This window comes from Bos indicus x Bos taurus, chromosome 11 (assembly GCF_003369695.1).
Source record: "Bos indicus x Bos taurus breed Angus x Brahman F1 hybrid chromosome 11, Bos_hybrid_MaternalHap_v2.0, whole genome shotgun sequence".
NCBI lineage: Eukaryota > Metazoa > Chordata > Mammalia > Artiodactyla > Bovidae > Bos > Bos indicus x Bos taurus.
Window position 1 is genome coordinate 37,323,270 of NC_040086.1, and position 16,935 is coordinate 37,340,204.

At 41.7% G+C, this 16,935-nt stretch overlaps 1 protein-coding gene across 6 annotated transcripts in view; it reads left to right on the plus strand.

The window, feature by feature from the left end:
* The window catches only part of EML6 (EMAP like 6), a 285,324-nt gene that overhangs the window by 203,012 nt on the left and 65,377 nt on the right, over positions 1-16,935 (plus strand). For all 6 annotated transcript variants that reach the window (XR_003513347.1, XM_027555299.1, XM_027555300.1 and 3 more), the window contains exons 18-22: positions 1,650-1,750; positions 3,238-3,440; positions 5,983-6,094; positions 6,368-6,495; positions 14,481-14,622. Coding sequence is in view for 5 of the 6 variants with exons in the window: in XM_027555299.1 (XP_027411100.1) it covers positions 1,650-1,750; positions 3,238-3,440; positions 5,983-6,094; positions 6,368-6,495; positions 14,481-14,622 (686 nt within the window). In the remaining variant the exon portion in view is untranslated. The remainder of the gene's footprint in view (positions 1-1,649; positions 1,751-3,237; positions 3,441-5,982; positions 6,095-6,367; positions 6,496-14,480; positions 14,623-16,935) is intronic.

A 16,935-nucleotide genomic window follows, 5' to 3' on the forward strand; every position in this document is an offset into this window, starting at 1 on the left:
GTTCTTATTAAACGTATGCCTTGATATTTTTATTGTTGTTTTAAATATAGTTCTTTCTTCCAATGTATTTTTCAACTGGATAATGTAAATATATAGTAAGGTTATTGACTCTGGATTTGATTTTATGTACTGTAAATTTCCTAAATTATCTTATTTGTAGTTGTTTTTACTTTATTTTCTTTTGGATTTTTTAGGCATGGAATTATATCATTTGCAGATAGAAATAGTTTTACCTCTTCCATTCTAGCTCCTGTGTCTTTAATTTGTTAGACTTTGTCTAATTGCATTAGATAATATGTTCAGTATGATGTTAATGGTAGTGGTGACAGTCTTGTTCCTGACTTTATTGGGAATAACATGAAGAATCTGACTTTCATCAGGAATCGCATTAAATAGGAATCTGACTTTCAAGTTCACACATGCACAAGCACACCAAGGAGAAGCTACTGTTCTAGCACATTCTGTTTTTAAAGAAAAGATAGTGGCACATGACATTGAAGAGACAGTCTGTGTATAGTTGGTCTTGAATGAATCTGTATTTCTCAGTGAGAGTTAGGAACTGCATGGAATTATAAAAGTCTAAGAGAAATTCTAAAGCATCCATTAATTCCTACTTTATTGAGTGTTAGTTGAGTACTTTTTAAAGTCATAAGTGACCATTAGATTTTTTGTGAAATACCTTTTTGGCATCATTGAAAATGATAACATAATTTTTCTCACATATTAATATGATGAATTGCACTGTTCGATTCCTTAATAATGAAGCACCCTTGAATTTGGTCATAGTGTACTATTTTGTTAACGTGTTGTTGGAGTCTCTTTGCTAGTATTTTATTTAAGATTTTAAAATCTGTATTCATAAGGGCAATTAGTCATGTTCTTTTTTATCGATAGCTTTTCCTTTAATAATAAACGTTAAGTCCTAATATATCAGAGAAGACCATCACATAGTCCATTAAGATCAGTAAATCCTTAAATTTAATGTGATTACTTTATACTCTGAAACAGAAATTTCCCAGGCACAGTGTAATGCCAGTTTACAGCTGCAGCCTACAGTCAGTCCTCATTTCTATATTTGTCCTTCTGCCTCTTGGGTTATAAACTTAGATTTTGAATGCATAGCATCCTTGAGTGCCTTAAATTAATATGACATCCTTTGTCTTTCCATGAACGTAAGCCAGGGTCTTCAGTTTCTCATGAATACACTTCTAGCTGAAACTCTGTTTAACCCAAAGTTATGCCTTCCACAGCAAGAATATTACATTTGAAGTTTCTCATTAATACCCTTTTACAATATATTCTACAAGATCTCTGTATGCTAAGGATTAAATTCTATAGTGGCAGCATTAATTTTATATTATGGAGACATTCTGATCCATTTTAAATGTTTCATTAATTTGTTTGAAGCATAATTAGTAGACTCTAGTAGCAATGTTAGAGTAAGAAGGGCTCAAATATGCAAAGAAAAGCCAAAGCTCGTTATTTTAATTCACACCCCACCATGTGTATCTTAAATCATCTTCTAGCAGTAATTTACTTGTCCTATTAGATGTGCTTAATGAAAGTGAAACCAAATGCATGCTCTAAATAAAACTCTCTAGAAGTGCTTTCATCAAGACTAGGGTTTTCCCCCTGTTTGTGTCTTACAGAGGACATAAAGATAAGATATTTGTGGTAAAGTGTAATCCACACCATGTTGACAGACTGGTAACAGTTGGGATCAAGCACATCAGATTCTGGCAACAAGCAGGTATTGTTTGGGTTTATCACTTATGTGGTTGAAAGTTTTACTGTAGCTGGGAAAAAAAAAAACCCACTAGCACTACCTAGCCTCTCTCTGCAATCTAAAATTAAAATATGCCTAAAAGATGTTTGCTCCCAAACAACGTCTGAGCTGTGAAGCTTAGAACACTCTGTGTGATGCTATGCATATTCATCAGTGTCTAGAGAGTTTTGGAAATGTTGTGCTCTGAGAATAGTTATTTTTATATTTCATCATTGTTCTGAAAGCAGTGGTTATGTTGGACTACTGAGCAGGAAATAATCACTTTAGTTGGGTGGACAAAATTTTTAGTATTTTGAGGGTTCTCTTATTATTTTATCACTACATTTAGCACATGAATTAACCCCTGACACACACACACACACACTGTACACTACACACAGTAAGTGGTCAAAATAAATACTTGTGGTTTATAATGCTGATAATAAGCATGAGTAAATAATAGGACAAAACATGGAAGAATATCTTATTCTTCTAATAAGTCAGACTTTTTTATTAGGATTGTTTCTGAATTCTTAGTTTTGGCTTTGGTATCAATCCCAATCTTTTACTGGACAAAACATAAATAAGCTGCTGCTTCAGTGCTTTCTGCTTTTGAAGAAAAGGTCACGGCGCCCTCCATGTCTGGAGAGTCAGCCTGCACACAGCTGTCTGGAATGAGTTTAGGTTTCTTAGTGCTGGTCGGAAAGCTCAGGGAGATGTGAATATATGAGGAACGAACCTGATGTTCTTCTCCTACACAGTGATTCAGTTTTCTCACCCTGAAGTTGCCATAATAAAAATCAGGGCAAAAGATACACAAAACACTTTTCCATTTTACATTACAGCTGCTGCTGTTTTCATCCTTCGGTCAGCGTTCAGGAAGACTTGCCTGGCTTCCTGGGGCACTTAGTCACTCCTCCCTCTGGCTGGCACAGACCTGCGCTGAGCCTTGCTTAGAGGATTATGTCACATTCTCTCCCCAGCCAGACCTTGAGTTCCTTGAAGGCAGAAACTGTTTCTTTTCACCTTTATAGCCCAATGTCGACCACTGTGCCTGCCACAAAGTAGGGATTCAATAAACACTGAATTAATGCGAGAAGGAGAAAACCTTTGATAATGTTTTTGTTCTGATGTTTTCTGCCATTTTTATACACCTTTATGTAGACACATGGGACTTCCCAGTGGTAAAGAATCCACCTGGGATGCAGGAGACACAGGTTTGATCCCTGAGTCAGGATGATACCCTGGAGAAGGAAATGACAACCCCTGCCAGTGTTCTTGCCTGAGAAATCCCATGGACAGTGGAGCCTGATGGGCTATAGTCCATGGGGTCACAAAAAAGTCAGACATGACTTAGCAACTAAACAAAGCAATGTAGACACAGTGGATTTTTCACTGAAGATAGTCATTCTAAATGCTCATAGAAGGTGTCAGTTTTTCAAAAAGTATTAAGTACTCTTGGTCCACTCCAGGTGGGGGCTTCACCTCTAAGAGAGGAATTTTTGGAAGTGTTGGAAAATTGGAAACAATGATGTGTGTTTCTTATGGGCGAATGGAAGATCTGGTGTTCTCAGGAGCAGCTACTGGAGATATTTTTATTTGGAAAGATATTCTCCTACTGAAGACAGTGAAAGCTCATGACGGGCCTGTGTTTGCTATGTATGCATTGGATAAGGTATGGTCTATTTTCCTCACTAGCTTTCTAGAACTTTAAATTAGGCTTAGCACGGTCCACACCAAGAGGATGCCTGTGTGTAAAAACAGTGCTCTCTGAATTGGGATGTAGTTGTCACGGATGGAGGCGAAGCACAAGTGGTATTTAAGTTTCTCTTTCGTTTATAATTATTTCTTTATGTGCAGTTTGTCTCTTCTTTTTTCCACACTTATTCTTCCTGGCTGTCTCTCCTAAGAACGCCTTAAGAAGTGCTGAGATAAATGTAGGCACACAGTAGCAAGAGTCTGAGAAATATTTCTATACAGTCTTCCTCCTCAGTGGCATAATAAGCAGAGATCTGGAAGTGTCTAGTAGCTGGATTATTGTCCCTCCTATCAATTTGACCTGAAGTTATATTGATAACCAGCTTGTTCCTGTGTAGACAGGCTCAGCTTTAATAAGTGTGTCAGAGTCCTGGCTGTGTTAGTCAGGTTCCTCCAGAGAAACAGAACCAGTAGGATGTAGATATAGACAGAGATATACATGTACAAAAAGGAGACTTATTATAAGGAATTGGTTCGTGTGGTTTTGGAGGCTGAGAAGTCTCACTAAGCCATCTGCAAACTGGAGACCCAGAAAAGCTGATGGAGTAATTGAGTTCAAGTCCAAGGGCCTGAGGACCAGAGAAGCCAATGTTGTAAATCCTAGTCTGCTGGGAAAAGATAAGATGTCCCAGCTCAATCAATCAGAATAAAAGGAGGGCAATTTTGTCCTTCCTCTACCTTTTGTTTTATTCAGGCTCTCAAAGGATTAGATGATGTCCACCCACATTGGGCAGGGCAGCTTAATGAGTCTGCCAGTTCAAATACTGATCTCATCCAGAAACACCATCACAGACACACACAGGAGTCATTTTTAATCTGAGTACCCTGCGGCCAGTCAGTTGACACACAAGGTTAACCATCACACCAGCTGTATTTCTACTCAGGCTCGTCTTTGTCCTGATCTGTCCCGCTAACCTCCTGCCTTTCGGTGTTGTTGTTCTTGTTCTTTCTAAATAAAGATCACACTGGGGACTTCCCTGGCAATACAGTGTTTAGGACACCATGGTTCCACTGCAGAGGGCATGGGTACCATCTCTAGTCAAGGTACTAAGATCCCTTATGTTCAACGTATGGCCAAAAAAAAATTCTGTTTAATTTAAAAAGATCATACTTACCTTCAGCGCTCTTAAAACACTTCCTTCAATCAATTTGCCAGAAAATAGAAGTGTTTTATTCACTGCTAGTTTGCTGATGGTTCCAGTTTATGTATGTTATCTGACCTCCAAACAGCCTAAGCCACCCAATACAGCATATTAAGAGAAGATTCATTTTGCGTTTGCTTATTCCCAGGTAAATATGCTGATTCTGCTATAGTAGTAGGTTCTTGTTAGATGTGTAATTACAATGATTGTTTTAGTGGTAAAGCTGTTTTTCACTAGCAAATTTGTTTTGTTTAAACTGCAAATTTTAGAAAAGATTAAAGCAGAAAGAAAATTTTTGCAGGCCTGGAAGTTGGTGTGATATAGCATGTTTAAACTCTTTTATTGCTTAGTAACTTAAGCTTAAAGATCATGGGAAAAGGCAGGATTTAATTTTGGGAGTAAATGTCTATAGGTTCACAATCTATAATAAGGATAAATAAGGATATTTAAGATATTTAATGTAATAACTTCAAAATATTATTTCCTTTTCAACATCATTGAAATGAAGTAAATTAAAAGTTTTTGAAAAAACTTGAAAAAAACTTGAAAAAAAATGAATTAGTCAGTAATTTTCTTTTTAAAAAATTTCTAAGAACAGTTGGTAGTTGCCAGAAAGGAAAACTAATAAGGCCAAGAAATCATAAAATTAGAATAAGAATAAAGATCATTGTCTAGCAAAAAAATATCCAATATGTATATTGGATATTACATAAATAAATATATAATATACATAAATAAATATCCAATAAAGTATAGGCTTTATAGTTTCCAGGTTTTATAAAAATTAATCTGGATCTTAATTATGGTAGAAATTGATATCTCATGAACAGAAGAGCAAGATATTCTTGTTACATGAAATACTTGTTATTCTTAATAGAGAAATAATGATGTTTTTCCTGGAAGTAAATATTTAAAAATAGTTAGCAATCATTTTTGATTGTGACATTAATTCCAGTTTATTCAGCAGGAGCATGAGATATCAGAAACTCTGCAAACTTTGAGGCTGGTCCTGTTCTCTAGCAGTCCACATCCCAGTCAGGGAACTGGACACGGAAACAGCCATCCGAAATCCAGGGTGCTAAACTTGAATCAGTGGTCTGAAGAAAGTGAAATGGACACCCAGTGAGAAAGTGTTTAATAGCACTAGAGAAATGAGAGGTGTGTCCAGAAAATATGATGTTATCATCAGGTTTTTCAGTCTCCATACTTAGGAAGAAAAGACAGACTAAGCTTCTTTACCCAAGGGGGGATCCTTTTGAGACTGGGTGGGTCCTTGTCACTTTGATGTGTATATAATCCTGATGTGTGCCTTCACAGGGTTTTGTAACAGGTGGAAAGGATGGAATTGTGGAGCTCTGGGATGATATGTTTGAAAGATGCTTGAAGACTTACGCCATTAAAAGAGCAGCCTTGTCAACTAGCTCAAAAGGTGCCACTCCCGAGTATGCGATGGAAGTCTTTCTGTTCGTAGAAATGCAAAAGATAGGAATAAAGTTCTTAGAAAACCATGACCAAATCAACTCTCCCTTTTTCTTCCACATTCAGAGCTTGTGGCCGTTGGTAGAAATACCACAGAGGATTGCCTTGTACTTAGTACTTTGGAACTATAAAAACAGAATTTATAGAATCACTATAATCATTTTATTTTTGTTATATTAAATACAGCATTTACAATATTAAATGCAGTATTTCCCCTCCTCAGGCTTGCTTTTGGAAGATAATCCTTCAATTCGTGCCATCACTTTGGGACATGGACATATCCTGGTGGGAACAAAAAATGGAGAGATCCTGGAAATGGATAAGAGCGGCCCAGTGACACTGCTTGTTCAGGTACTGCGTTTGCACATATTCTAAACCACAGTTCACATCAGAGCTGGGCCAGGCTGAGGCAGCAGGGACACTTAGGACGCCAAATTAAAGGAGGTGTTCTCTCCAAAGATCAGGCAAACGCTGCGTTATCTATTTCTGTATAACAAACTGACACAAACTTAGCTTGGAGCAAAAACATTCATCATCTTATGGTTTCTCTGTGGGTCAGGAGTCTGAACAGTTTAACTGGGTCTTCTGGTTAACGTTTTGTAAGGCTGTGGTAAAGACCAGGGCTTTGGTCTCATCTGAAGCTTCACTATGGAAGGATCTGCCTCTACGATCGCTCAGGTTGTTGGCAGAGTTTTGTTCCTGTGAGTACAGGACTGAGGGCTTCTGTTTCTTGCTGGCTGTTGGCCAGAGGCCACCCTCAGCTCTCAGAGGCTGCCTGAAGTTCCTCATCACGTGGGGTTCCCCCAACATGGCTGTTTGCTTCCTCAAAGCGAGCAAGGGAAAAAGAAAAACAATGCCTTTAAATAATTTGAAATAACATAATCGTGTCATCACATACATATAATACATCCATCCCCTTTGCATATGTTATTGATTGGTAGTAAGGCTATAGGAGGGGCTTCCCCGGTGGCTCAGCAGTAAAGAATCTGCCTGCAATGCAGGAGCTACAGGAGACACAGGTTCAATCCCTGGGTCAGCAAGATCTCCTGGAGAAGGGCATGACAACCCACTCCAGCATTCTTGCCTGGAGAATTTCGTGGACAGAGGAGCCTGGTGGGCTACAGTCCATGGAGACTGAAGCGACTTAGCAAGCACACACCCACGAGGCTATAGGACATTCAAAGGAGGTGATTACACTGAGTGTGAAAACCAGGAGGAGCCTAAGGGTCACCTGTCCATCACAGTCTGGCCTCTGGCTACCAATTATCATGTCCCTACCACATGCAGAATACATTCCCAGTCCCAGGATCCCCAAGAGCCTTATCCCATTAGAGCATCTATTCAGAGTCCATAATCTCATTGTCTGAATCAGGTTCAGATGTGGATGGGGTTTCTTGGGTATATTTCCTCTCAGTCTGTCAAAAATTTGTCAAACTAAAAAAAAGTATTTGCTCGGCACACACCAGATATATGTGTCTCTTTAGGTTTTGTGCATCATTCTAGTCTCAGCCTCAATTCACATAAATATATAACATACTCCTTACCCTTCCTCTCCCCTCAAAAATTTGATTCAGATAATACCAGATTAAAATAAGCATCTGATCAGATCAGATCAGTCACTCAGTCGTGTTTGACTCTGCAACCCCATGAATCGCAGCAATCCAGGCCTCCCTGTCCATCACCAACTCCTGGAGTTCACTCACACTCACGTCCATCGAGTCAGTGATGCCATCCAGCCATCTCATCCTCTGTTGTCCCCTTCTCCTCCTGCCCCCAATCCCTCCCAGCATCAGAGTCTTTTCCAATGAGTCAACTCTTCTCATGAGGTACCCAAAGTACTGGAGTTTCAGCTTTAGCATCATTCCTTCCAAAGAAATCCCAGGGCTGATCTCCTTCAGAATGGACTGGTTGGATCTCCTTGCAGTCCAAGGGACTCTCAAGAGTCTTCTCCAACACCACAGTTCAAAAGCATCAATTCTTCAGCACTCAGCCTTCTTCACAGTCCAACTCTCACATCCATACACGACCACAGGAAAAACCATAGCCTTGACTAGACGGACCTTTGTTGGCAAAGTAATATCTCTGCTTTTGAATATGCTATCTAGGTTGGTCATAACTTTCCTTCCAAGAAGTAAGCGTCTTCTAATTTCATGGCTGAAGTCACCATCTGCAGTGATTTTGGAGCCCAGAAAAATAAAGTCTGACACTGTTTCCACTGTTTCCCCATCTATTTCCCATGAAGTGATGGGACCGCATGCCATGATCTTCGTTTTCTGAATGTTGAGCTTTAAGCCAACTTTTTCACTCTCCACTTTCACTTTCATCAAGAGGCTTTTGAGTTCCTCTTCACTTTCTGCCATAAGGGTGGTGTCATCTGCATATCTGAGATTATTGATATTTCTCCTGGCAATCTTGATTCCAGCTTGTGTTTCTTCCAGTCCAGCGTTTCTCATGATGTACTCTGCATGTAAGTTAAATAAACAGGGTGACAATATACAGCCTTGACGTACTCCTTTTCCTATTTCTAACCAGTCTGTTGTTCCATGTCCAGTTCTAACTGTTGCTTCCTGACCTGCATACAAATTTCTCAAGAGGTAGATCAGGTGGTCTGGTATTCCCATCTCTTTCAGAATTTTCCACAGTTTATTGTGATCCACACAGTCAAAGGCTTTGGCATAGTCAATAAAGCAGAAATAGATGTTTTTCTGGAACTCTCTTGCTTTTTCCATGATCCAGCGAATGTTGGCAATTTGATCTCTGGTTCCTCTGCCTTTTCTAAAACCGGTTTGAACATCAGGAAGTTCATGGTTCACATATTGCTGAAGCCTGGCTTGGAGAATTTTGAGCATTACTTTACTAGTGTGTGAGATGAGTGCAATTGTGTGGTAGTTTGAGCATTCTTTGGCATTGCCTTTCTTTGGGATTTGAATGAAAACTGACCTTTTCCAGTCCTGTGGCCACTGCTGAGTGTTCCAAATCTGCTGGCATATTGAGTGCAGCACTTTCACAGCAGCATCTTTCAGGATTTGGAATAGCTCAACTGGAATCCCATCACCTCCACTAGCTTTGTTTGTAGTGATGCTTTCTAAGGTCCACTTGACTTCACATTCCAGGATGTCTGGCTCTAGATGAGTTATCACACCATCGTGATTATCTGGGTCATGAAGATCTTTTTTGTACAGTTCTTCTGTGTATTTTTGCCATCTCTTCTTAATATCTTCTGCTTCTGTTAGGTCCATACCATTTCTGTCCTTTATCAAGCCCATCTTTGCATGAAATGTTCCTTTGGTATCTCTGATTTTCTTGAAGAGATCCCTAGTCTTCCCCATTCTGTTGTTTTCCTCTATTTCTGTGCATTTATCGCTGAAGAAGGCTTTCTTATCCCTTCTTGCTATTCTTTGGAACTCTGTATTCAGATGTTTATATCTTTCCTTTTCTCCTGTGCTTTTCGCTTCTCTTCTTTTCACAGCTATTTGTAAGGCCTCCCATACAGCCATTTTGCTTTTTTGCATTTCCTTTCCATGGGGATGGTCTTGATCCCTGTCTCCTGTACAGTATCATGAACCTCATTCCATGGTTCATCAGGCACTCTATCTATCAGATCTAGGCCCTTAAATCTATTTCTCACTTCCACTGTATAATCATAAGGGATTTAATTTAGGTCATACCTGAATGGTCTAGTGGTTTTCCCTACTTTCTTCAATTTAAGTCTGAATTTGGCAATAAGGAATTCATGGTCTGAGCCACAGTCAGCTCCTAGTTTTGTTTTTGATGACTGTATAGAGCTTCTCTAGCTTTGACTGAAAAGAATATAATCAATCTGATTTCAGTGTTGACCATTTGGTGATGTCCATGTATAGAGTCTTCTCTTGTGTTATTGGAAGAGGGTGTTTGTTATGACCAGTGCATTTTCTTGGCAAAACTCTATTATCTTTGCCCTGCTTCATTCCGTATTCCAAGGCCAAATTTGCATGTTACTCCAGGTGTTTCTTGACTTCCTACTTTTGCATTCCAGTCCCCTATAATGAAAAGGACATCTTTTTTGGGTGTTAGTTCTAAAAGGTCTTGTAGGTCTTCATAGAACCATTCAACTTCAGCTTCTTCAGCATTACTGGTTGGGGCATAGACTTGGATTACTGTAATATTGAATGGTTTGCCTTGGAAACGAACAGAGATCATTCTGTCGTTTTTGAGATTGCATCCAAGTACTGCATTTCGGACTCTCTTGTTGGCCATGATGGCCACTCCATTTCTTCTGAGGGATTCCTGCCCGCAGTAGTAGATATAATGGTCATCTGAGTTAAATTCACCCATTCCAGTCCATTTCAGTTCGCTGATTCCTAGAATGTCGACATTCACTCTTGCCATCTCTTGTTTGACCACTTCCAATTTGCCTTGTTTCATGGACCTGACATTCCAGGTTCCTATGCAATATTGCTTTTTACAGCATCGGACCTTGCTTCTATCACCAGTCACATCTACAGCTGGGTATTCTTTTTGCTTTGGCTCCATCCGTTCATTCTTTCTGGAGTTATTTCTCCACTGATCTCCAGTAGCATATTGGGCCCCTACTCACCTGGGGAGTTCCTCTTTCAGTATCCTATCATTTTGCCTTTTCATACTTTTCATGGGGTTTTCAAGGCAAGAATACTGAAGTGGTTTGCCATTTCCTTCTCCAGTGGACCACATTCTGTCAGATCTCTCCACCATGACCCGCCCATCTTGGGTTGCCCCACGGGCATGGCTTAGTTTCCTTGAGTTAGACGAGGCTGTGGTCCTAGTGTGAATAGATTGACTAGTTTTCTGTGAGTATGGTTTCAGTGTGTTTGCCCTCTGATGCCCTCTTGCAACACCTACCGTCTTACTTGGGTTTCTCTTACCTTGGGCGTGGGGTATCTCTTCACAGCTGCTCCTTACCTTGGAGGAGGGGTATCTCCTCACTGCCGCCCTTCCTGACCTTCAATGTGGGATAGCTCCTCTAGGCCCTCCTGTGCCCGCGCAGCATCAGCAGTATCTTAAAGATCCAAGAAGTGATCACATGTCACCTGATGAGTGACATGTGTCTTTGGAGGTGATGAGTAGATCATAGTTAGAGGTGGAAGAGGCCTGGGCAGGGACGAGGGGGTGGGTTCAGAAGGTGGAGTGGAAAGAATCTGCACTGCTTATCTAAGCTCTGGGACTTCCGTGGGTCCAGTGGAGGAGAATTGCCTCCTTCCCTCACCTGATGCCTGCCTGCAGGCTTGCTGTGTTAGGGCCGACCCCCAAAATCCCACTGAAAGGGGCCCTCTGATTTGCTACACCTGAGAGCAGGTCTGCACACACATCAGGTTTTAAAAATGCCTGTGCCCAGGCCCCACCCTGGCTATCTTGAATAAGAATCCATGTCTTACAATTTTTTCTGTGTTAGGAACAAACCTCAGAAGCTCTGTAGCTACAGCCCAAGTTGAGAACTGAGGTGCGACCTTGAGAAGGGGTGACGTCTTTGTCCTCCAGCTGCTCTTACCTTTCTGTCCCTTTCTGGCCATGACTATTTATTTAATTTCATTGAAAATGAAGTGTTTCTTTTCAATCCCCAAATGTTTTGAGACTTTAAATTATTTACTACATGCCATACTGCTAAATCGGAGAAGGCAATGGCAACCCACTCCAGTACTCTTGCCTGGAAAATCCCATGGACGGAGGAGCCTGGTAGGCTGCAGTCCATGGGGTCGCTAAGAGTCAGGCACGACTGAGCGACTTCATTTTCACGCATTGGAGAAGGCAGTGGCAATCCACTCCAGTGTTCTTGCCTGGAGAATCCCAGGGACGGGGGAGCCTGTGGGCTGCCGTCTATGGGGTCACACAGAGTCGGACACGACTGAAGTGACTTAGTAGCAGCAGCAGCAGCAGCAGCATACTGCTAAATATGTGTGTAAGATTTGTGCTATTCTATGGATTTAAACAGCATTTTAAGATTCAAACTCTAACATTTTCTCATGTTCAAAAGTAATATAGTTGAACTAATTTTGTCTAAATATGTTTTAAACTCAACAACAAAGTCTTTTCACCTTTTCATTCTCTTCAATTCTTTCCTGTATTTGTTTCTATCATTCTATTAATACAGTTATCCAAGAGTGTCATTTATTGAGCACTTGACTGCATGTCAGGCAATACCATTGTGCAAAATTCCTCTCTCATCTCCACAACAGATTTGCTCGGTTGTAATTGTTTTATAGATGAAGGGCCTAAAGCCCAGTGAACTTCCCACAGCCACATCTTGAGAACTGGAGAGCTGGGCTTCGTACCAAGCTTTGTCGGGTACCAGAGCCTTTTCTTTGTCTCTCCACACATCTCTGCGTAGAGACTGCATGAAACAGTGCTCAGCCGGGCCCCCTGAGCCCTGGGGAGGCAGTGGAACTGGGAGAACCCTCTTCTCTCTTTACACGTGTGCCATTCTTTCCCTTTTATCTCAGCGTCTCTCTTTCATCTTCTGGTCAGTCAATCATTTGCCTTTTCCTCCTGGGTAGAACTCAGCAGTTCAGTTCAATCAGTGCTTGTTGTGCTCCTGCCAAGACCAGCCCTGTGCTGTGTGCTACCCAGGACAGAGTAGGACTGCTGAAGGGGCTGACAGGCCTGTGCTGAGAGGTGGACCCTGAGGGAAACTTAAGGAACAGTAGAGACGATATGGTTAAGACCATCAGCCGTCCTGCTGTGGGAAGACTTCAGAACCACTTTTACAGTGTCAGTAGCTCAGCAAGTCAACATCACTTGGAATAGATTGCCTTTTTTTTTTTTTTTTTTTAAGAGACTACTTTAGGGGAAGAGAGAAGTGACAGGAGGTGAGTTCTGAAAATCCCCATTGTATATACTTCGAATATAATCAACTTTCAATTGTGCAGCTGGTTATTATCAGCTTTAGGGTGGTCAGGAGGAAAGGAAGGTCCCAAGCTCATTTCCTGGTGCCACTCAAGAGACTCCCTGCCCACCTCACTCGCTGTCCATCCCTATGTTATACAGGAATCAAAGTACACAGTCACATTAGATTAAGGAAATACAACTTTTAAATCAATATATGAGGCAGTGATTTGAAAGGGTCTCAGAGCCCCACAACCCTGTCTTCAGTGTACAAAAGGACTTGGTCTGTAAAAGAGCTTCAGGCAGATGCAGTCTAGGGAGAACAAGAGAGGGCTCACACCTGACCCATCCTCAGACCATAGCCTTCATTGTGGGAGGCTTCCCAAGGGAAGAAAACTGGAAAACTGGAGATGTAAGGTGCTCCAAATCTAATAAACTCAAAAACAGTATCTACGCCATTCTCAGATATTTGGATGTCAGCAGTATTGAGAACTTTGTATATTCTGCCAAATTACTGTTTTGCTCAAACAGCTTCCCGGTCAAACTGGGATCATCCAATTTCTCTTTGAAGAGCCACCTGTCCCCCCAAAGCATTCCAACTACAAACACCTTTCAGAAGCCTGAGTATGGTCTTCTTTTTTGCTTTACTAAGCAAAGCCTTTTTATAATTAGCCACTAAAAGCAGAAATTCAGTAAACAATCTGGTCTGTTTTATTGTTCCTTGTCTAATCTATTCTTTACACTGCTTTAGTGAGTGATAAGTTAAAAGAATGAGATTCATTTTCTCCCTAATTATTCATTCATTAAATATAATTCATCTCAGTTATTATTCTAAGCCAGCTAAGTGTGTTTGTGATAAGACATTAGCATGTGGAATTAGTCCAATGCTTGTCAAGCCCCTTTCAGTTTTCTCTGATCACTGGATAGAAAAATTTGTGAACAAATGCTGACCCTGAGTTATACCCAGGATACTGGAAATAAAATTTTAGATCTCTCTAGTTCTGCTCTGCCAAATGCTGTGCACAGAACTGAAATGGAATTAATTAGCAAGAATATTACTGTCCAATTCCTCTGATATAGATAAGCGGTACCTACATCTTTTAGAATATGGTTTTATGGAAGAAAGTAATTTGTGTCTTTGTGACCAAGCTGTGTTCCTAGGAGATACATACATACTGTGTTTATTCAGTGTCAAATCACAGGATAAAATGAGGACAGTTCATTATTCACTAGGATGCTTCTACATGAGAAGATGTTTGGCATCATATAAACAAAACTTAGCAACATGAATCCATCTTTTGCTTTTCAGATGAATGCTTTAGTATCATGTAGGCCCAGCTTTAGATTCAAGTTCAAGTGAAAAATTTATTCAGTACAATCATTTTGGCTCAAGGAAGCTCAAACTGTGTGTGTTCCTATTTGAACCTGTTTGGGATTCTCTTGGGAAGGGCTCGCTGAGAAGCATTGAACTGATTTTTGTTGCCCCATTTCCTTCCTCACAGGGGCACATGGAAGGAGAAGTGTGGGGCCTGGCAGCTCACCCCCTCCTGCCCATCTGTGCAACAGTGAGTGATGATAAAACCCTCCGGATCTGGGAATTATCCTCCCAGCACCGTATGCTGGCAGTGAGGAAACTCAAAAAAGGTGCGTATGTCACCTTACACACCTGTAAAAGTGTTTACAACCACAAGTATTGGGTTCATTCACCCATTCATTCAGCTAATATTTACTGTGTGTGCCTATTATATGCTCCCAGATATGCTGGGCAACAGGGATTTAGTGTTTGTTGCTCCAGATATAACTAATCACGTGGAGGATGGTTCCAGAAGGCTGGCCTGATGTGTCCGTGCCCAGCTCTATTCTTTATTTCCTTGCACTGCATAGACATTTGCCACCTGGGGGCAATATGTCCTTCCTCTTCTCATCTGAATTGTAGGAGTCAGTTGAAACCCATCAGCTTGTAAAGAATGGTGTTTATCTTTATGTCTAACAGTCTGCGGAACTGATTTTATTACTGAAAAAGGAAACTTGGTTTAAAAACAATAGTTAACCGCAAGAAACAGATAAATATGTATTAAACACCTATATGCACGAGAACCAAGAGGTATACCAAGAAGTAGAAATTCAGCAAACGTTTATTGAGCAGCTTCTATGTATCAGACACTGGGGATCCCAGGATGAACAGTCACATCTCTAGTGTCAGAGATGGACAAGACTTGAACAGAGTCCCAGCAACAGCTGGTCCATTTAAATTGGGTAATTTGAAGAGTCTCGAAACTGGACTCCCTATGAAGGGGCAGGCAGGGTGTTGGGAAATGACCAGGGCTAGCGCAGGACGATGCAGCTAGTAGTAGCTGGTAACCACTGCCAGCCCTGGGCCTGAAAGGACAAGAGGAGGAACAGATGAGAGTGAGAGCTGTGTGAGATGGCAGCCTGGCAGGAGGTGGTAACCATCCAGCCCAGAGGCTCAGCCAGCAAGCTGTGGCCCTGCAGGGAGGCAGCCAGGGGAGAACATGCCCCAACCTCCCTACCCTCTATCTGTTCTTCTCTAGTACCCTCCCTGCAGCCTCCTGCTGAGTACCCTCCCTCATGCTCCGAGCACCACCAACCCCCCCCACCCCCCCCCACCCCGCCTCCAAACGAATCAGAAGCCAGGGGGCGAGGGAGCTTGTTGTTAGAGTCCATGCAGGCCAACTCCAGGCACAGAGCAGGGTGGAGAGTGTGTGAGGACAGACAAACGGAAGATCTCTGGCACAAACAAGGCGTCACGGAGGCTCAGGGTAAGGCCCACTGCCAGGGACAGCCCCACTGGGGAAAACGAGAGCCAAGGCTCAAAGGATTTATGAAAGTTAAGACAGGAAAGGATAAGATTGGGGCCTGGCCCCTAGACTGTTTGTGCTGGGTATTTTTATAGATAGATGTGGGGAGACAAGTCTAGGGGGATAAAGTGAGAAAAGGTGTCAAGACGGTGATGATGACAGTGGCTGACACCACTGAGCCAGTAGCCGCACTAGCGCTTCGCCTGTGGTCTTCACGAGAACCTGGTGAGTAAGGCCTCTATTCTTTCCACTTAGGAATTAGGAAACTGAGGCGCAGAGCACTTAAGTCATTTGCCCAAAGTTGCACAGCTAGTAAGTGATGGATCTGAATTCAGATCCAGGAGTGTGGCTTCAGAGGGCACACCTGTGGCCACTGCATGACGCTGTCTCCCTTTCCAATTTCCACTTAGAAATTAGGAAACTGAGGTGCAGAGCACTTAAGTCGTTTGCCCAAAGTTGCACAGCTAGTAAGTGATGGATCTGAATTCAGATCCAGGAGTGTGGCTTCAGAGAGCACACCTGTGGCCACTGCATGACGCTGTCTCCTTCCACCATACGGACGCACTTTACACTCGACTTCTGGGTCTTCATAAGTGGTGGAGCCAGGATTCAAACCCAAGTCTGACTCCAAAGCTCATGCTCTTATCTACTACAGAGGTGAATGATCAGGCTACTCATTTACATTGGGGAAAAATAACAGACCAAGGACTCACTGTGAGTACCTTGAATATCAGCCAATGGACTTTATTCACCAGGTTAAAAATGAGTTCAAAAGAACAACTACCAACACCTCTGAGATAGGATGGCCATTCAACTCAGTTTATAGCTGGTGTCCTGGTGTAATTATTAATAGCTCTCCCTTTTGCTCTCGGGTATCCTGGTTTGTGCAATAAATCTTTATGCTTGACCTAAGCTTGGTGACTCTCCTCAAGGGCAGGCTGGTCTTCCTGTTCTTTCAGCACTAGCACAATGCCTGATTCATAGTAGGTAAATAACTGCAAAGTGAATGGATGAAGAAAAGAAGGAGATAGACTTTAGATGAGCCCATTTAAAGTTACTGGTGTGAATGTGGCTTTTCAGCCTGTTGGAAACAGTGGATGGGGAGGGAGGGGTGGAAACTCTGTTTGGAATGTCTTAG